At 39.1% G+C, this 21,555-nt stretch overlaps 1 protein-coding gene across 3 annotated transcripts in view; it reads left to right on the forward strand.

The window, feature by feature from the left end:
- The window catches only part of LOC148055796 (interleukin-5 receptor subunit alpha-like), a 29,221-nt gene extending 25,209 nt beyond the window's left edge, over nt 1–4,012 (forward strand). For all 3 annotated transcript variants that reach the window (XM_087759018.1, XM_087759017.1, XM_087759019.1), the window contains exons 11-12: nt 2,235–2,974; nt 3,539–4,012. In XM_087759018.1, coding sequence (XP_087615144.1) covers nt 2,235–2,357 — 123 coding nt within the window. In that variant the 3' untranslated portion in view covers nt 2,358–2,974; nt 3,539–4,012. The remainder of the gene's footprint in view (nt 1–2,234; nt 2,975–3,538) is intronic.
- Nucleotides 4,013–21,555: the final 17,543 nt, after the last annotated feature.

Genomic DNA, 21,555 nt, shown 5'->3' on the forward strand with positions numbered 1-21,555 from the left:
AGAGAACAGAAAACTTGGGGAGGTTACAGGAGAGCGATCTCAGTAGACAGGGTGGAGAAAATCCTCAGGGGACTATTATCTCAAGTGTGCCTTGAAGTGTTTCAGCATATCCACACTCAATGAGCCAACATTTTAAGGAGCGATCACCCTGACTCCCTGCAGAATAGTCAGTTATGGGATATTACATGTATAAGCATGTGGGCAAGTTATCAAAGGGAAAGTTTTTGTGGAGATCTGCAAGTCATTGGCTATGTTGTAGTAAATGCACATTCTTATGGCAAATAAGAGCAGGCTTCACAATGTACACATCATAATCTACCCCAACTGTGCACCTGCTGTGGGATAAAACTGTGTAAAGAGGTGTTTACTTTGGAAGAGCTGATGTGTTGTAAGTTCAGATGCTAGCTTATGTGATGGCAAATTACAAGTCTTTAGTCAACTGGGCAAACGAGAAAATAAATGTTTGCAATATTTGTGTGGCTATCATTAATGGAGCTCTTTGGCTGGCACATGCAATGCTTCTTATCACTGTCTGTCATTGTGTGAGTTAGAGGAAAAAATGTGCTAGTCAGGCAGTGGTCTAGATTCCTATCACTCTGGTGAAGCTACAGAGTGAACTGTGCTCTAGGAGGCATGGTAAGGTTGCCTCTTACCTGGTTCTCCTGCAACACATGATGAGAAGGTTCAGGTGTACCCAAACTATGTTTTTAGGGGGGAAACATCATTTGAAATAGAAAACTAATGATGATTTTCTCTGTCCTATGTACGCAAAACATTTGTTCAGATCCTCTGCAGCATTTCTATTAATTTTACTCTGTTCTACTTCATTATTGTACTTACCCTGCAACATCAAAATGTATTCTATTAGTGCATTCAGCAATGTCACTAACAGTTGCCAATGAGAGCTGTTATGCCATCTTCTCTCCCAGGGGAAAAATGTATGTCTTCCAATATTGTGTTTCATTTTTTGTATAAATATACCTACATGATTGCAAACTCTGACAGAAACCATGGACCATCTCAATTCATTAATCACAATTTGAATTGTGAGGCAAGAGGCGTGGGTTGCTTGTTTTGTTTTATTTTACCTTTTCCAATACAAATGTATGGAAAAATGGATGTGCATATGCTATATAATCATATTACAAATTACAAGATTGAAGTGTTTTGAACTTGCACCTGGAGTTCATTCCACAAGTCTTGGGCTGGCTCCGAAGAGCAGTCTGTACTCCTCTTCTTCATTACAGTCATTTTCTCAGAAAAGAAAAGCCCAAGAGCTCCAGAACTGGACTGAAGCCAAGTCTCTTATTCTCAAGATTCAAAGTCACTTCTATGACACGTTTGGCCAAAATTATTTGACCAAATTTGTCCCAAAGGGTGCCACATTTACCACTTTTTCTGTGCAAAAATCCTTTGGCACCCTTTTGACCAGGTGTGGAAATTAACTAATAATACCCCTTGGGGCCATCACATATGGACTGGAAGAATGTAAAGATAAAATCATCACCATCAAACTTATATTCTGTATCTCCCTCCACCCTAGAACTGCATACACTGCTACTTAGGGCTCTTTGTATTCCATATGTAAATAAGAAATCACAGCAATCAATGATCACCACAAAAAATATATTTAATATCACTAACAGAGAAAGAAGAGATTTCTGTCCCCAAACTGTTACAAACACTGAATATATGTTCGACAGGAAGACCTCAGCATAGCTGTGTAATTATTGTCTAGGTGATTGCAACTAAGTGGCTGAGATGACTGTTGATGGCACTTCTAGGAAATATAAATTGAATAAAACATATGGAACAGATCAGTATCTGAAATATTGCTAACACGTGAAATAGCAAAGACATTGGCTTTGGACATACTGTAAGAGTTAAGACGACTGAAGAATGGTGCTGAGATAAGCTGTTTTATCCAACAAATAAATATAGCCCTTGAAAGCTAGACTGTGACTTTGACAGAAACCTTAGGTACATCGTCATATCATCCTGGAGGGTGACAAACAACAAAATTAGGGCGCAGAACAACTAAGCAAATTTGCCTGTGAGCACCTTTCAGACTGAGAAAGTAACTCATATGATCTCTGTATTCCAGCTACATGACAGAGTAATTAATCTGTACTAATCCCAGATACACCAAATAAGGAGCATGCTTGTAACAATATTCAGAATTTGTAATGCCACTGAATGCAGATGTTGTGCATAATGTAATTTTTGTCCAACAGAAACAAATATCAGTGCAAATGGAGACGCACTCAGAGGTTATTATGGGACTACCAGAAGAGAATGGAGATGAGAACGTTCAGCAACAGAAATGTTTGAAGGAATCTGGATTAGAAGACCTGTAGTGATGATACGCTTTTTTATCTGCATGCAAGAGTTACCTTTCTGTGAGGTGGACAATATTCTAATAGATCTAAGAACAGCTGATACTGGAGCTTGTCTGAGCCCGATAATTTGAAGCATTTTGAAGTCTGACATTGTGCAACTCTTAAAATGAGCTTTGGATCACAAACACAAAGCAGTACCTTGCAGTTTGTCTCTAACTACTACTGATGTTCAGCCCAGTAAAATTACAGCACCTCAGACAATATGATCTAATATTGAGGTCCGCTTGGGTTAAAATGGAATTAGAGTTAGTGTTTCATAATGCTGCAATAGTTTCCAAGTACTGTCTGATAGATCAATGCCTTTGAAGACTGGCTGTTCATACAAATCTCATACTAGCTATTCAATATCTGATTGGTCATGAGAAATGGTGGAAGAAATGAATGTTTCTGGAAACAGCAGCAGAAGCTCACAAGGGTTCTCTAAAGCTAAAAAAAAAAAAAAATCACTTTCTGAGGCACTGCATTGTGTAAGCAGACATCAACCAGAAACAAGAGTCATGTATGAAGACATATGGTCTTTTCATGTGATGGACTTATACCTTTGCAGTTAGTAAAAAGAGAAAACTCTAGACAAGGTAAAGAAAACAAAATTTTTAGCTGTATTGTGATTGTTTAAATAAGTATAACTCAGAAAAGTTAAAGTTCTGAACTGACCAACTATTGCTATATATTTTTTCCTGTCTTTTTAAAGAAATCTTTCTTTCCATTTCCATGAGGTTGTGAGCCATGTCAGTTCATTTTGAGGTACACAACCAGAGCAGAATATTTTAACTCTTAGTTGAGATAGTATTTGTTTGACTACAAGGGAAGGAATATAGGGCCTTGATTTTGCAAGACATTTCTGTAGACTTTTTATTGTAGGCAGGAAATACAAATAAATGATGGACCTAATTTTCTGGAAGGCTTGGAAGCTACCTAAAAAATTCTTGCTTTCATTTCTGATAAAATTCCTCCACATTCAAAATAATATTTGTTGAAGGAAATATTTGAAATAACATGTTTTGTATTATTGTAGGGGGCAATATAAAACTTTCATTTGTGCTTTTTTGAAACATTCCGTTTATAAGATACACTTCTGTGCAGACTTTTGACTCACCTGAATATGTTTTTTTTTTGGTAAAATGTCTCCCTCACCACAGTGGAGAACACCGCACTCTTTCTCCTTTGATACTAAGAATGACTGGTAACGTCTCGAGAGCCCAAGCTGGAAATGCCTGAACAACAAAAGGACTATCATGGAGTTTGTTTGCCCTAAGATCAAGTTCATGACCTCATGAAAAAACAATCAGCTTTACTAGGTAGTGTTACCTTTCCTGTTGCATTGTAATTTTTACAGAAGTTACGGGTGGCCTTACCTTTGAATATCAGTGCTCTTCCCCCCATACCTGATGCCTTCACAAATCCTCAGGGAGAAGATTAATGGGAGATATCAGGTACTGAATGAAGTTTCAGTAATGATAACTACTGTAATGTCTTCTTCTCTGTCTTGAGTGCAGATGGGAAAACCAGCAATCAACATACTCCTTTTTCCTCTTGGATGATCAGACACTGTCTCTGTGGGTAGACAAGGTAGTTTATCCCATCAGCCAAGGTCCAGACATGTTTTCTCAAGAAGCGGGGGAAGAATTACTACTTCAGTTAAAAATCATTACAGGAGGCATTTAGAAAACAAGTGTCATGAACTTAGAGATTCCTTTCTTGGTGAGGATACAGAACTGATATAATGAAAGAATCAGCATATGTGAGCTAAGTGGCGTAGAGAAGTACCACACATTGGCCAAACACATCTGGAATCCAGATTGCATATAGTGAAATCAGGCCACAGTGCATATTGTATCATTCCTTAAAATATATTTTATGTATGTATATTTTATATAGCTTTGGCTTGCAGCGCTTGAAGCCCACAACCAGTGCCAGGATTTAAAATAAGACAGAGAACATACAGATTAAAGTAATTTTACTATTTTACCTGAAAATAGAATAATTCTTTTAGATTAAAATTGTGTTGCTTACAAGAAGCCTCAGTTTTGGATAATACACACAGTTTGCCCACATGCACATGGCAACCTCCAGAGACATGCCACATAAAATGAAATCTTATATCAGTTGTATGGAAAATTAATCCTAAAGTGCAAATTCGATAGTAAAAAAATCAGTATCTGGACCCTTCTGAGAAACACTTAACCAATTTGTTTACAAAATGATATCATTTTTTCTTAAAATAAGAATATTATTCCAAACCCATCCTAGACCTATTCTCCAATAGTGGATTGATGTGCCATATATACATGAAGAAATATAATTATCTGAAAATAAAACTGTACCATCCTCAGTATGGCAATAAACACTTAAGTATACACAAAGTCTTACTCAGCTCTGCTAGCTTGCTCCTGTGACTGAAGTACTTGCCTTCACCTTATCTGTGAATGAAGCTCCTGTGAATAAGATTTCAGCTTCTAGTACTCAAGTGGCACAACCTGATGAGACAGTGGGCAGTGCATTGCACATAGAGAGATTGCTCTTCCTCTCCACTTACGCACATGCAGAGGGCTCTGGAGTCAAAATGCCTTTGTCTGGATCATAAAGCCCTGTGATATATCATGACCAGCTATTTTCATGCTTTCAACTCCAAGTCCCCACTTCTGCCAAGTACATATAGCACACAGGGACTTAGGGCTAGGAGTATTATCCAACATCTGTGTTTCTTCCTGAACATCAGTGACTATGTAGATATCAGGTGTACCTTACGGTAGCTTCTGAAGGCACAACAGCCCCTTCCCTTTGCTTTGAAAGGAGGATAATTGCAAGAGGATGAAGGAAATCAGCAAAGCAACCCCGAGACTTGGGACGCTGCACGAAGGCTGGTCAGGTTGTCCGTTGCTGCCACCTACTGTACAACCAACCTGCTTTTAATGAGAAATATTCCTGAAATTTTCAAACTGTTTAACTCAGGGCAGGTCTGCTGCTTTAAGTGCACTGATATAACTAAAGCAGTGCATCTTCCTCTCTATCTTGAAGACCTGGCCTTCATTAAGGACAGGATCCATCTCCCCTAATTTTAGCCTTCTCAAAGTTGGGCGTCTAATCGAATGTAACTGGCCAGAGCCCTGGGATACTGAGAGAAGAGCTCCAGTGAACACTTTGCTCCAACCTAAAATAGGTGTCCAAGGCAGGATTGATTCTTCCCTCTGGAGATGCCCATCTCTTTCTCATTAGACCCTAAATGACCAGACAGATTAGATGCCTACATTGGCAAACCATAGTTTTCTTAACCTAGTTATTCTGACTCTCCCTACCCAGGTGAAAGGAGATACTTTGGCCAAAGAACAGCTTGGCAGGTGTAGCCTTTGCCGCTGGGAGTGTTTCCAGCACAGTTAAAGAAGTCACAGTTCATATCTCATCATGTTTCAGACCAACATTATTAAGCCAGCAACAGCAGTTTTGATAGGAAACAGCCTTCATCAAGAGCAAGGGCAGAGAAGCTCAGCCTGCAGTATTTAGGCTGAAGTCTGAGTTCACAATTTTATTCTTCTGACTATCAAGTGGAGAGGCTAGAGGACACAAGCATCTAACTTATGCATAATTGTTATACCATTATAAGTTTCACCAAAGTGAAATGTATCAAACAGATAAATAAGAGGGGGGGGGTGTGTGTGTGTGTATGCATGTGGAAAGAACATGGTCAAGGAAATGCTGTCTGTATGGAAAAAAGCACCAATATTAATCAGATCCAAGTGTATGGTGAATGTTGTGTTCTTAGCATACTGTCTGTATTTCTCCGTTACAGCTGTATACATTATCTGCTGGCATTTGAATAGCCAATGCTAGCTGACTGGTACAACTTCATCTACTTATATCTAAAGGAACCAGATGGCCCCTACAAAGTAACTCTAAAGATAAAGATGACATTAAGAAGATAAACATGCTTTGGTGGCTGGTGCAGCACTGGGTTGCACTAAGAGTTGTATTACTGCATCTCATCAGAATATACTCATGACAGTATATTTTCGGTAATCTCAGAAAAAATCCAGGTCACAGCTTTGAATGCTAATTGCATATAAAGCCTGTAACCATGCTTCTGGTTCTCCTGAAACCTGGCAGGTGGTCAAACCCTTAACCATTGGACAAATATTTAGAGAATTAGATTTTGGTATTTAGTTCAGGAAAACTTTCGGAGTGATATAGACCCAGCGAAGCAGTCAACAACTTTGAGTCAAAACTACCATAGCTTTACTCAGCTTTCCTATTATCACCCTCTAATTTTGTAAAAGCTCCTACAAAAACACAGTCATACTTATCTAGCTGCAGTAAATCCAAAACATGTAAGCATAAAAAAAGGAATGTATAATACCCAGGCAAAGCAAGACATTAACAAAGAAGGAAAGAAGAGATGGAAGTGGAGGGAAAGAATGAAAGAATTAGTATTCCAGACCATACAACAATATTATTATGTTTTCATTACCTCACAAAATTAGTTTGGACACAGCAAGCTGCCACTTTGCATTCATAAAGATGAAAAATAATTGTATTTTAAAGCTTGTTTTGGCTTCTGGCTGCCACTTGGTTTTTTGACCAATGAAGAAAATGAGAAATGTGGTGATTAGGTAAATATTCTAGACCACAATAGCTAACAGATACTCATTTCATCCTTGATTTTGTGCAAAAGGCTACTATGTGGGGAAACCTTTTTCCAATTTTTAAACTATAGAGCTGCTTGCCACAGTAAGTTGAAAATGTACATCAGTTCAAAAAGAAATGGGACAAAACCATGAAAAAATACCTGTCAAAGACTTGCTAGATACAAAGTCAACTCTTCTGTCTCATGTGGTCCTCCACTCATAAATTGCAAGACACAGAGAGAATACATCTGCCCTTTTCTTATTTTCTCCCCTAGGCACATGCTACTGGCACTGTTAGAGAGAAAATGGACCACTGGTCTAGGCCAGCCTTTCAACTGACCAACTACACCCATATTTTTAGAGCAGTTGGAGGAACCTCTGAGGCATTGTATGTGTTTCCCAACTGAGGGACTAATGGATTCACTGCTAATGTTGAAATCAAGTGTATGACCTCTGTCTTCAGGAGAACAACAAAGTGTGCTGCTCAGCTAACATCTAAAGCCAGAAAACCTCAGAGCTGTATGGCTTCATAAAGTCACCCAGTTAATCTTCACTGTGTTAATGTGGGGAAACTATTAGCCTGGACTTCCAGTGATAGTATGGAGAGGGGATTTAGCCACTTACATAATTTCAGTAGCATCTTGAATCACAGGGTGTCTTTTATAAAACAAAATGTTTTATTTAAAACGCACAGGATGGGAAAGCTTTATCTCTGGTCCCTTTTGGACATTTAATAAAAAGAAATAGTGATGCATATACCATAGACTGTTCCAACATTTGGCAATGATAGAAAGAGATGGACACAAGTAAAATTGTTCCCACTTTGAGCAGGCTGAGGAGAATTTAAATTAACATGTATTCATTATATTGTGAATGTAGTCAGCTTTGATGCATTGTAAACCAGCCCTACTTGACTGAAAAGTCTGTGAAGTATGAGGTATTCAGGGTTATACAAAAAATGTAAATTATGTGCATCTTTATATCTCTCAATTTATTTCTTCATGAAAACCAATAAAGAATAAAATAACAGAATACTTGTCCCATATGTAGCATATATTTTGGATTCCTTTAGATAGAAGACAGTGTATGTTAAAGGGAAAGGCTCTTCAATGCCTTGTGAGCAGTTGTTAGTCCTAGTAATTTGAAATTAAGAGGCTTCAAGATAACCTGTTTGGGGAATTTATGTTGTTCACCTCCTGCCATATTCCTAGCATACGGACTTGTCCTAAACATGGTGAGGAATGGCTTTCCCAGCAGTGGAAACCGGGGCACTGCTGGGCTTTGCAGGAGCACAGAGGTGCCAGGGCCACCCCACTGGTGAGTGACAGGTCACTTCCCTCCCAGCTCTAGAGTCACGGGTTAGTCGTAACGGCACAGGAAGGTTTAGGGTAGAGGCAGCACACTTCAGACAATTAAGTTAATGAAAACATGGTGATTATCAGGTCATGGTGACTATTGATTTAGTAACCCAGTGTATCCTGTGATCTCTGTAAATGCTACTTTTCCAGGGCACCTCAGCCCTCGACTTGAAGCATTGCTGATGGGGTGGTACTTTGAAGCAACTGGGAGCTCTTCTCATGAAAAATAGCCCTTTTTCGTTGTTTTTATGTACACTTTTTTTCATGTGAATTGATTTTAAACACTAGGTGTCAGTCAGTCACCTCAAAAGCAAACTCTCAAGCCATAGCACATTTGTCTTTGGCAGCAGAAACTTTTAATGGGAGCATGTACATTAACGTACACATTAAATAATAACTGCAGTAATGCCAAAGCCAGCTGCAGCAATTATTCCACTGGGTTGTTTAGCAGCCACAGAGATTCCAGAGCCAGGGCATGTGGAGGAAACCCTTTTGTAGAAAGACCCTTGCACACACTGTGGTGAGTATTCACACTGTCTCTGTAAAACCCCTGTTAATCTGTTGTCTAATGCTACAGGTAACTGGTAAATTCCTCTGGTAAACCACTGATGCTACTCCAGCCTCTGGAGCATTTGTAAAAACTTCTGTTTCAAAAGAAAGGGCACCCTTCAGCTAGGTTGAAAAACAGGAGTTAAAGCAACACTCTTCTCTTTGCATTTCCTCCTAGGTAAGTTAGGACACTGGCAAGGCATCATGCATTTCAAGAAGTTTTGGGCCCCTCTTGTTTATCTGACCTTCAGAGGTTGCTCCCCACAGGGCAACATTGCCATACAGAAACTTACACCTGCAGCCAAGCTGTTGTGGCAAGTGAGGGCTGTTTAAGCAAAATGCTTGCATTGACAGTAGAGTTTGAGTATTGCTCCTTTTGCCAGTTCTCCAGCAAAGAGGCCAGTTGCCTGGTGGTGAACTGCAGCAAGAGTCGCCAGACTTTACAAGTCAGGCCCCTCAGGCAGCTCTGCACTGAGGGTCTTCAGTTTTGTGGATCTGACTTTTAGTGATCTGATGCCACAAGAGATACAGATACCTGAGCTGTCTCCATAGAATAATGATATACAAGACGAGCTGTTTGCTTAAGCACTGCTGTGTGACTACAGATATAATGCCTCAGGACCCAAATTAATATGTCCTCACTCTGCTCCCAGCATGGATATGTGGCATCCTGCTGACTCTCTGCTGTGTGACTTGGGCACACAGCTTTCCTTTTGGATTGCATCATGGACCTGTCTCAAATGCTCACAGCCCCACTAGATGTCAGGGCACATACATTCTCTGGGTTGTCTAACAAGTCTCTGAAATTTGGCTTTGTAGTTACAGAGTTTTTTATTATTCTCTTCAGCTACATTTTGATTCAGAAATCTCAATAATCCTCCAAAAATCCATTACCTGTTCTTGAAACACATCAGACTGTCATTCTTTCCTGGAACCATACACGTCTATCATTTCAAACACTCAACTACTTTTAAGGCAATGCCACTGTGTAGCCCAAATGGAAACTTACTCTAGAGTGTATGAAGAAATGTGTTCTACAATTCTGATCTCTACTCTTTTACACATACATTTAAAATTACTGCATCTCTGCTGTGAGACTCTGAGAAATGTCTTTTAAGACATGCTGACCCCACAATATACACTTTTTTGTCAGCCAGCCTATGAGATCCCAGGATGCGATCTCACAGGGCTTATGCTGCTCTCGACTATCTGATCCTGGGGTGCCAAAGGTTGGGTTAGCGCAGCAATGTCCATGTGTCAGTCCACAGGATGAAGGATCACCTAGGACATGTTGTCAGAAAGGCAGGTAACAGCTTTCAGGCTAAAAGAACAGAGCTGGATTTTTCACTGCTCTGTACTTTGTGAGGCAGAATACCGCCATGTGCAGGGCTACCCCGTGAGAGCAGTCGTATTTCCACCCACTCTTCACTCATCCTGCCTGAGCATAGGTCACTGCAGAAGGCGAGGGGACTGGAGAACCAGTCCCTTTGATGTCTAGACGATCACTGCATTTGGGTCTTTTTTATATTATTTAGTTTGTTTGATCTCACATCAGGGCTTTAGTACTTTTTTTCCTGGTGATGGGAAGAAACAGCAGTGAATTAGTTCCTCATCTATGTACCTGTCTTCCTGCTGTGATCATTTGGCCATCCTTTCTTGCTCCCTTTCCTTCAGGGTAGTTTTACACCTGCACATCATCATGATGGCCATGACAGCCCCTCAAATCAATAAAAACTAGACATATTTATATGGCAAGCCTTCTACCAAGACAAAGGCTGCCTTGTGAGGAGCAGTGTGCAAACACCTATACACAGATTCATCCCACTTAAGTGAGGTGCCTCTTTTAGAAAACCAGAACCCCTCCATAGCCCATGGAGAAAGACTGACACCTCCACAGGATGGTTCATTCCACCTGAGGATGTCTGTTTCCTTCTGCTCCTCTCCCTGGACTTTCAAGATCTTCCTCTTACTCTCTCTCTTTCTGCAAGACCTCTAGTTCAGCACATAAAGTTAGTTGTAAAGAAATAAGGGAAAGATATTAGCTATATCAAAGATGTAGCAACATAAATAGAAAACATAGTTAAAAGGTAGAAAATGAAAGATGGGGGAAAGCACTGTAGTGGTGAATAAGAAAATGGCTCTCAGGTGCCCTGTGTCCTCAGACTTGTCATCAGCAGGTGCCTTGTCTTGGCCATATATACCTGCTAATTTGAAAGTTCGGTCATTTTCATAATTCTTCTTTTGAGCAGATGCAAGACTGATAACCATCACCGAAAATGTCCTCTTGATTGCTTGAAATAACCATTTATGACTTCGTCTAAAGTCAGTTCAGAAAAGTAGGATGAATTTTGGACTTATTATCTGCTTGAAGCCTAAGATTGACCTGGTGTCATGAGTACTGTTTTTGCCTTACTCAGACCCGGAGCTCAGAACATGAAGCATGTGATACTAAGCTGATTTGATCTGTGAGACAGAGCCATAAGCAAAAAATTATATCCTTCCAAATTATCATGTGGGTCTTTTGTTCCAAACTGGCTATATGAAGCTGAATTTGGTGTTTTACTGCTGAAGTAAAACAAATGAACACTGTAACAAAAGAACTCTACATCCTTCGCCTATGGGGATCCTTTCATGGCTATGAAGGCTGAATGAATTGGCCTGACACAGACTCTGCCCTCTCCCTTGATGACTACTTCTTTAATGTTTGTGAACACTGAATATTTATCAGTCTTTTACCTTCAGTCAAACTCTGGTTGAAGTTGGTGAGCAGGATTAAAAGGAAAAAAGAAGAGATGACGGAGAGACATAGGTTCACATACACACACAGCATGATCAGTCCAACCTCATTTACCCACTAAATGAGGCTCAAAGTTCTTGCAGACACATTGCTGCTCTGAAAGATGAATTTATCAAAATACTAATATACCATGTGTAAGATCTGACCATTAATGAGGTTAGATAAATTTATTGAACTCAATTAAATTAGTCTCACACATACTTAGAAAACTTCAGCAAATGAGCTGATTAGTATAGTTCATACCTAATAATAACTTTGAAGACTAAATTCTATTTTTGTAATCAATAAGGAGTAAAAGAATTCACAGACTCAAAATGCTGAAGTTTTTTTTGCCTCTGTCAAAAAAGATCTTTTCTTAAGCGAATATGAGTGAAAGGGCTTTCTGAAAAAAAGCAATTGTTTTGCAATGCAGGTAAAAGCATGACATTATTTGTCAAAGAAACCAAGTGAGATAAACACTGAGTTGTTTGGAAATAATATGGGTTTATTAAATATTTGATTTTAAAAGTATACAAGTCATTATTGTGGTTGCACACATCCTAAAGATGTGTTCAGCTCTCTCTGTCATTAAAATATAATTTTTGCACTTGTGGTGTATGCAAATCAAACTATTACATAAATTTTATGAGGGCACACCAATCTTGCTCCCAAATAAATTGCTAGCAAAATTCTCACTGAGTATATGGAATTTATTCCATTGAAACACTGGAAAGTGCATACAATTCTTGCACAAAGCCCGGCTGTTCAGCACAGCAAGGTAGAGAAGAATTTCAGAGTCCAGAGTCATCCACAGAAGGAGGGAGAGGTAGACACCACCTGAGTATCACATCAGGATGAAGACATATTTTCCTTGGCTTAAAAAGCCAGTATAATAGTGTAAGCAGGAAGTATTTCATAACAAATTTGAAGATCCTGAAACAAATGTTATTTCAATATTATAAAAATCACATAGGAAACAAGATTAAAAGATATTAGTTTTGGTCGGCTGGCTGGGGTTTGTTGTCCGGGGTTTTGTTTTGTTTCTGTTTTGTTTCATTCTTTTGCCAAAGCTAGATGATACCTGATATAAAGCAGCAATTTGATCTGTTGGATCATAACACAAACATCCTGTCAAGGCAAACTGCTGGTCTATCTAGTTTTTCCCTATGTAGTGTGTGGGTGTGCTTTTTATCTACTTATTTATTGGTTTCCAGAATGTTTGGAATTAATAAGAAGGTAATGAAGAGCAAACCAGAAAATATTATAATGACATTGTAAAAATTCAGGGTGTATCAGTGGCTCAAAAACTGCATGCAGGTCTGGTTGTCCAACGTAAAAAGAATACAATAAATCTAGAAAGTGAAAGACAACGGCAGTGAAAGGTGTGAAATAGCTTGCACCTGAAAAGGAACTAGGTGGACTAGGATCCTTCAGACTGGAACAGAGGTAGTTAAGGGGAAGGATGGTTATACTGGCTATAAACTAAACAACTGGCTATAAACTAAACAAATCAGATACACCTCTTCCAACAACATGCATTGTCAAGCTGTAAAAATCTTTGCCAAGGATTGGTGTGGATGCTGATGGTCAACATGGGTTCAAAAGGTGATTAAAAAAATCTCATACAGTAACCCTTGATCCATCAAGAGCTATTAAGCCCACTTCTGTGACTCAGGAAGCTCCTGAACTACAGACAGACAGGGGAAGGCTGCATGCTACACTTGTCCCCTTCTTATATCCTTCCCTTGGCCTTTTGTGGTATGCCAGATGGAGGAGCAGTTGGGTTGGCAGTGCCAGGTGCCCTCTCCAGCTGCCCTGGGACCTCGTGCTTGGCATGGAGTCCTCCAGACTGAATGCAGAGCGGCTAAGGGGCTGCCCTGTCTGCCTTGGGAGGAGTGGGCTTTTGGGAGACCAAGCAATGCCCTCCCTGGGAGGGAATACAGAGAAGGTTTAAAGCTGAGTTCCTGCCTCTTTTTTCTTGTGCACCTCTTGGCAAGGGGAAGAAAATACAGTCTTTGAAGTGTAGATAAGCTCATCATCTTTGATAGGGGTGTGAGCAAGTTCTGGAATCTGTTCACTAAAAGGCTATAGAAAGTTCCTAAAAATGGTGAACAAGGTTAGAATACAACCTGGCACAGCAACAATGTCCTACAGAGAAGCCACCCATGATTTTGGGCAGGGGCACATGACCTTCTGGGGGCCCTTTTTAATGGCCGCACTGGCAGGGCTATTACCACTGGGTTGTGGGTGCAGGCACAACACTGGCTATGGCAGCTCACATCTCTGCATGAGGACACATGCCATTGCAGACGTGTGTAATCTGCAACTGGTGGGCATGTTTCATGTTTTGACTCCCTCCTCTATCTTATTCCTCCCTTCTTGGAAAGAAAAATGCCTGTCCAAAGATGCCTCCTGAGCAGGGATGTGGAGCAGAGAGAATCTATTTTGTTCAAAACAAAACTTTAAACTTGCTCAGTGTGTTCTGCTATCTCTACTTTGCTGCTTGATAAAGGAGATAATGAAATTGGAGATAAGAGAAAAAAGAAAAAAAAGGCCTATCTTGATCTGTTTGTTTTTTTCCCTGTAAGTACTGTGTGTTACATGTCACTACATTTCTCTTGCTTAATGTGACACTGACTTCAGCAGAAATTATTAGTTGCTTTTGTCATTTGTCCAGTTTGTCATCCCTACTAATCTGAATTTATTCATCCCTAATTTAAGTTTGTATTTAACAGAGAACTGGGACAGAGTGTGAGCCTGACTGACAGTTTGCTTCCCATGGTGAGAGGGATGGCAGAGATGGGCTGCAGCCTGGGCTGGCTCCCCTGGTGCAGCTGCCAGCCCACAGTTCTCCTTACAGCATAAGGTGGGCTTCCTCCTTCAGTGAAAGTGAGGAAAATCTTGTCTTTCATGGTTGATAACTGATAGATGGGGCGAAAAACTGAAAAATTGCCTTTCATGGGCTTGCACTGAAGACAGCAATTTACACCAGGGGAAACCAAGATAAAATTGAGGCGTTCTGTAATAGTGTTGTTTCACACTCAATGCAGAAGAGCAGTGAATCAATGCAGGCATTACAAAGCACTGAGCCCTCAGGCTGACCCTTCCTGAGCTGTGAGTGAAGGTGTCCCAGTTTAGTCCTCTTGCCACATAAGTGAACAAAGCAAGCTTCTGCTCTGAAAGCTACTCAGTTAAAATAAATGGGTTTATATTGGAGAGGGGCAGTGCAAAAGAGGAGCAGTGGAGGTGGGCAGCTTGTATTTATTGCTTCTAAATCACTTAAAGATAGAATTTTTTCCTTTTAGAAGTGTTTTTCATCAGCAATGCAAATTGATAGAGGTGTGACATACCAACCTCTTGTGAGTGTATGATCTCAGGAAACCCTTTTTATTTAGGCTCTCCAAGACTAGTTTTTATGACTACTCCATATCACTGAAGCACCTTCTATTGTAAGGATGTAGCTGAGACTGGGCAAGGGGTTCGCTCAAACACTATTTCACGGGAGTTATCCATAGATTGCTTAAATTCTCTGTAGCTGAATGGATTTCAGAAAAGAAAAGCATGGAATATGACTATCTAGCTATAAAATGCCAATGTAGCATAAGAACTACTATGCTTACATTCATATGCACGGGGGCTCTGTGATACCCAAACACCAAGTCAAAGGACAAAATTTTCAGGGAAAGCAGACACAACTTTTCAGCATGATTTTCCATAACAGTAGCACAATTTAAACTGAAATAAAGAGGAAAGGTCATCTTGAAAAGGCAGAGTCCTCCTTTCCAGCCCCAAACCAATATGATCTTTCTATGGGCTCTCCCAGCTTCTGCTTGCCCTTTCCAGGTTGCCTTCTAAAAACCACTAAGAAAAAAAAGACCCTAAATACATGTTCTTCCCCTTTAGATATAATTTGATAAAAACTGCCACCCTCCATTCCCCATATGGCTGCTGGTCATGGCCATCACAAAGTTAATACTGTTACCAGAAATGAGCTTAACTTAACTCAAAACATGTGTTTGCTTGTACAACAGCATTTTAGAAAACTTTGCTTATATTTCACCATCCTGAACTTTTCTATGGTTTGTTTGTTTGAAAATAACATTTGAAATTCAATTACATTTACTACAATTCTGAGAAGGGCCCCTGCTTCTTTTTTAAAACAACTCATGGAGAAAACAAAATGGGGACTTTCAAGAAAAGAAAACAAGCTGCTGCTGGTGCAAGAGACTGTCTCTAGAGGCTGGCTTTCCCTTTCTTCCTTTCAGCAGATTTACCTATTTAAGAATATTATCTTGTTCATACCTCACTTCCAATTAGTCTTGTACTGAAGAGTCCTCTCAACAGTCAGTAATAACTGCAGCTGGATCATATGGTAAAAAAGCAAGAAGATATCCTGGCTGAAGAGTCCTGTCCCCCCAGCCCGAAAATAACTGATATTTGTGAAAAAATAGACAAAGATCCAAACTCTCCCTGGACACAGTGACCTAAGATATCACACTGCTTTGACCATACAGTCCTCTTTCATTTTTTGTATGATTGCTCTTCTAGATACAGGGGATCTTCAGTTTAATTAGTCATTAAAAGGCACAAGAACATTTTGTTATTAATAGCTCAAATAGCAAAATATGAACGACATGAACCACATTCCCTGATGCAAAATCCTCTTCCCTGAGGGCAGAGGATTACCAGATCTCCAGAGTCTAGAACAGCATCTCCATCCCCTTTACTGAAGGAAGATCATCTACAGAGTATATAAATAAGTCTCTTTTAACTCTCCCCTCCACACATGAGCAGCTCTCCCCTCAAGACCTGCTTTAAAGCTTCAGTACTACTTGCGGTACAAATAACAGTAACAGAACAACCACCTTCTGAAATTTGAGATTCTGATACAGTTTTCCAGAAATACAGGTAAATTGGGGCCTGAGGGAGCAGAAACATCTTTAGCTACTTGTATGATGGGCAGCCATTCAGTCAGTGCAAGGGAGCATCATTAAATGTCCATTTATCTCCCTGCTTTCTTTGCCACTACAAAGTCTTCCACAGTTGCAAACAGTCCAAGCTCTCCCCAGGCCATTATATCCCATTCTGGTATACTGGACTAAGCTAATGGCAGGCAGGATAAAAAGCTCTTACAAAGCATTCAGCACTGTCTGTTGAGTATTGAGACAGCATCATTCTTAGCGACACCCTAAAATTTCAGATGGATGAACATGACGTGAGAGTTCTTAGTAAATCATGGTAGGTAGATGTTAGGAGCTTCCACTATACTAGAAATTCACCTCTAATCCACATGGGAAAGAAAGCCAAGAAATTAAATCTTATTAAATAAAGTATGTGCAAAAAATTTGAAATAATTAAAACATTAAGCATAAAATACAAATATTTAATTCCAGCGTAGACTTTAAAAAATACGTAGGATTACTATCACTTTTTATTACAATGGAAAAAAATGTGTAAAGGAAAAAAAATTCTGGCATTGAATTTTCATCACATTTTTCTTCTTCTGAAAAAGTTGAATTTTACTATCATGGGCTGAAACAAACAGGCAAATAGTTCAATTTAGAGTTGGTCAGGTATTTTTGTTCAAAGTTCAAACCAGAAGAAAGAGTGAATGAGTGAAGTTAACTTTCCTTTGCAACGTTAAGTTCATAAACTTTTACATCTATGGGTTCACTCGAGAACAGATGAAGGAAGTTGTAAAACACCACAAGAAGGACATGAATCAACATAATTCTGCATCAACCAGTAGTATGTAAAAGAGAAGTCTGGGGTTTGTGAAACCTCAAGACACTGAAAAAAGTGAGTTTCATTAAGCATTTCAATTTTTGCTACTTTGTCTATTACCTGAAATAGTACTTTTTAACAATTTAGAACTAATTAAAATATATGACTACAAATAAATAGACAGCACTAACCAGAGATCTTAATCAAGCAAGAGACAGATGTTTATATATAATCCTTGCATATTTTTATGAAGGCAGAACTGCTGGATAAACATAGATGCCTGAACTTTTCTAACCAAAACCCAGTCTGGAAAAGCTGCCAAATGACGAAATCAAAAACTATATACTGTATATATACACTTACCAGAGTGGCACTTTACAAGTGTTCGGAAGATTTACCTGAAATCAGATCTTTCACATTTAAAACAATTCTGTCTTTGTGAAAAACACACCAATGCAAAATGTTGTCAAAAAGGAAAAAAACATTTTTAGATTTCATTTGTCATTTTTCTACAAGAAAAGTAAGAAAAATGGCTGCTACCCATGAAAAAAATCATTTCTGTCATACTCCCATTTTTAATAGGACCATTTTAATATTAAAGATGCTTCATTAGGTCTATGCAGGAATATGCAGCAACACAAGGTTTGTCAGGAAAGACATTGTCTTTTATGAAAGCAACTCACAGACCTGGATAAAACACGGAGAAGCTTTTAAGCACACAAACCTTTTACAAGTCTGAAGTGGATGCAGCAATCCTAAGGCTGCTCAGAGGGTGAAAACAATTGCTACTGGTTTAACGTAAGTACGTTCATCAGAAAGTTGTAGTGAAAAGAGATGTACCACAGGAGGAAGTGATAAGGTCTCAAACCTTGTCATAAAGAGAGGGAACTGATGTCAATATGAACTTGAATGAATAAAACAGATTGACTGTTGAAGAAATTCAAAAGAGATGACTACTCTTTTCTGAAACCATGGTAAGCCAGGGTGATTCGTTGTTTCCTTTAATTTGCCTACAGACAAAACTAGGATTTTTGCTAATCAGACTCAATGTGTTTTTCTTTGGGGATAGGGGAGGGGAGAGGAAGGGAAAGAAGAGGGGAAGTCAGAGAGTTTTGGGGGTTTTGTATCGGTCTGGCTTGTTCTGTTTTTAAAGAGAGAACTACATTGTTTCCACATCTTTGGGAGCCCACCAGTGTTTCAAATATAATTATGCAATATGAATCTCAAGTGCTGAAATGCTGGAGCATATGTTGTCAACACTTGGCGCAGAAAGGAGGACAACTTAGGCAATATGCTTAAGGTCTCCTCTGCTGAGCTTTCCATGGGGGCTAAAGGATTGATCCCAAATCCTTCTATCTTGTTAGACATTCCAGGGAGTTAGGTTTTGCCAACATATTCTCTTGGTTTTACTAACATGAAAAATATAAACTTCTAATAGCCCAAATAATTCAGCTATAATCAGGACCTCCAGGCAATTTCCTAAATACATGACTTATCCTCATGACTTGCACACATAGCCTTACACATGTAAGCAGTTCAATTGAAATGAATAATACATCTTCAGTGGGAAAAAACAAATTTGTGAGATTAGGTCTGGAAGAGATATCTTTCCTGTTTGGTGGCCTTCATTTGACAGTTCTTCAAACAGTACTAAATTATTGATTGTATCACTTGGAATAGTTATAAATGTTTATAAAATATCTAGTTTATAATTTGAAACAATTATAACTATTTTATAAACTATGATACATAAATAGGTTATAAATTTATAAAATAAGTTGGTCTGGATCTTCTCTTTATATTGACATTTCTGTTTAAGAATTATTGATACCTAATTAGCATTGTGACTACAGACAAAGACACCACAAGGATGAACTAAATACAAGCTTTTGCTGTTCAAGTTGACAAATGCATATTATGGCTTCATTTGCAGCAAATGCTATAACAGAATTGAGTTTTTACATATGCATGCCATTTTGAGACTTAGAAATCACCAATGAGTCCATCCAGACCAGCCAGTGGTCAAAGCACTCTGAAAGACTCCGGATGATCCAGGAGTTATCACACTGTGCAGGTGGTGTCGTGGTGCCGCTTGATAGCACTTCTCAGATCAGGCATAAAAATGCAACCTGGCAATCTAAGGCTGCCAAACATCCGAAGGCAGAAAGCATCAGGCATCGCTCTGGCTAAAATTTCAGCTTCAGTGTGTTGGCTTTTCACTCTCTCCTCTGCTCTACAGTATGTGGGACTGCTTAATCTGCTAGTGGGGCAACCAAAGTTCAGTAGAAAATTAAGAGCTCTCCACAGATAACTCTCCTTCCACAAGATTTGCACAGAAAACTTGAGGAGTGCCAAAGTAATCAAAATGACCATTCATATGCTTAGCTAGGCACGTGTCTAGTTTTACTGAGCTTATTTAATTTTCTAAATCACTTTGGGGCATAAGCTGGTATAAATGTAAGAAATTCATATAATGAAACTAGAATTTTATGCCTAGGAACAATGCCAAGATTCATAACCATTCCCTCAGCTAAATTCTACTTTGCCTGATTTTCTGAATTAAGTGGTGGTAAATATGTGCTTAATATGCATTCCTAGTTAACATGCTTGTCTCTATAAATTCAGTAATTGCTTATTCAAGCAATGCAACAGGCATGTAACACATAATTGGCATGCACAATTGCCTCATTTGCATCAGCAGTCACTGTAATTTCATGTCACACTGATTATGCATGAAATCATGAGTGTATTTTGGAAGACATTTGAAACCCAAATGCAAAACAGAGACACAACATAAGTTTCTAAATCAATAATCTTTTCCTCTCCCTTTAAAAATATTTTATTTCCAAGGTGATTGTCTTCATTTTTGTGCATTTACTCGTGTTTATTTATTTGTTTTTCCTTTCCTTAGCTCACTGTCCTGTAATCAGGTCTGTAGAAGATTGTGAACAACTAGTCCCATGAGAGTGATAGAGCTCCTGTGACTGCCTGTGCCAGTTAAATGTTGCTTATGTTCTTTCACATATGTTCAGAGAGGCCTAAAAGTTTTAATAAGCAAAAGCTGAAGCATTTTCATCCAGGCATGGCTGCCTTCTGAAAAGGAAAGTTTACTCTAAACATAGGTGATCTTATTGATGACTAGGTATTTGGCTCTCCCAATTATTGACATTCTTATTGCTATTTTTTAATTAAAAACATTTAAATATGTTATTGTAATTATGATTTAATTTTTCATGTAATGAAACTGGAGCTTTGGAGAAATTACCATTTTCATTTCCGAAAGGTTTACAGTTGGTGATTTAAATACTTTAATAGTGTCAATACATAGAAGGTTAAATAATGTTTTTAATATGCATTTTATTTGTTAATTAAATAAATATATTAAAATGTGGTTTTTTTTTTTTTAAAAGACTGAACCCCTTATTGATGGAACAAGTTAAAGGAAGCTGTGCTCCATTTTTCATCATGGAACATAGTACAGGGGGAAAGCAGAGCATTAGAGTAATTTAACAACGTGAAACACCGGTAACTGTAGTCTTGCTGGTGTCTCTAGGATGGGAGAGCTGGAGCTGATTCAGCTTTTTCGATGCCTGCACCTGGCTGTATCACACTTCTCAGCTCAGCTCTGCATGAACTTAAATGTTCTGTTTTAAAATTTAGCTGGTTTTCAACTTTTCAGTTAGGCATTCAAAGCCATTTTATTTCCCTGTATTCCCTGAAGTATCCCTGCTTGAGATCCATGAGGCTGCTACTCATTAGTCCAACATCTTATCTTAACTAGTGACAGCAGTGTGTTAACTTAGGTAGATGCTATTTTCTCTTAAGAAGTCTGTGCAGGACTTTATCCCTACGCAGTTCATCCCCATTCTCACTCTCGAAGATGCATGTTCAAATGGCTGTGTCCTCCTACAGAAGAGGCTGTTTGAAGCCTGAGCACAGAGCTGGAGCTCCTAGATCTGCTCTGGACCCACACTGGATGGAGTTCTGAGGAGCACCGGGCAGAGGCTGGTGCTGGTGGATGGTGGTGCATCCCTGAGAGCTCCCCGAGAGGTTGGGACTAGCACAGTCAGTAAGTCAGGACACTTACCAGCTAGCACTAACCACCTTGTTAAACCTAAGGAAAAAGTGTC

The sequence above is a fragment of the Nipponia nippon genome, unplaced genomic scaffold, assembly GCF_047370975.1.
Source record: "Nipponia nippon isolate SJK-2023a ecotype South Korea unplaced genomic scaffold, ASM4737097v1 scaffold_2, whole genome shotgun sequence".
Classification (NCBI taxonomy): domain Eukaryota; kingdom Metazoa; phylum Chordata; class Aves; order Pelecaniformes; family Threskiornithidae; genus Nipponia; species Nipponia nippon.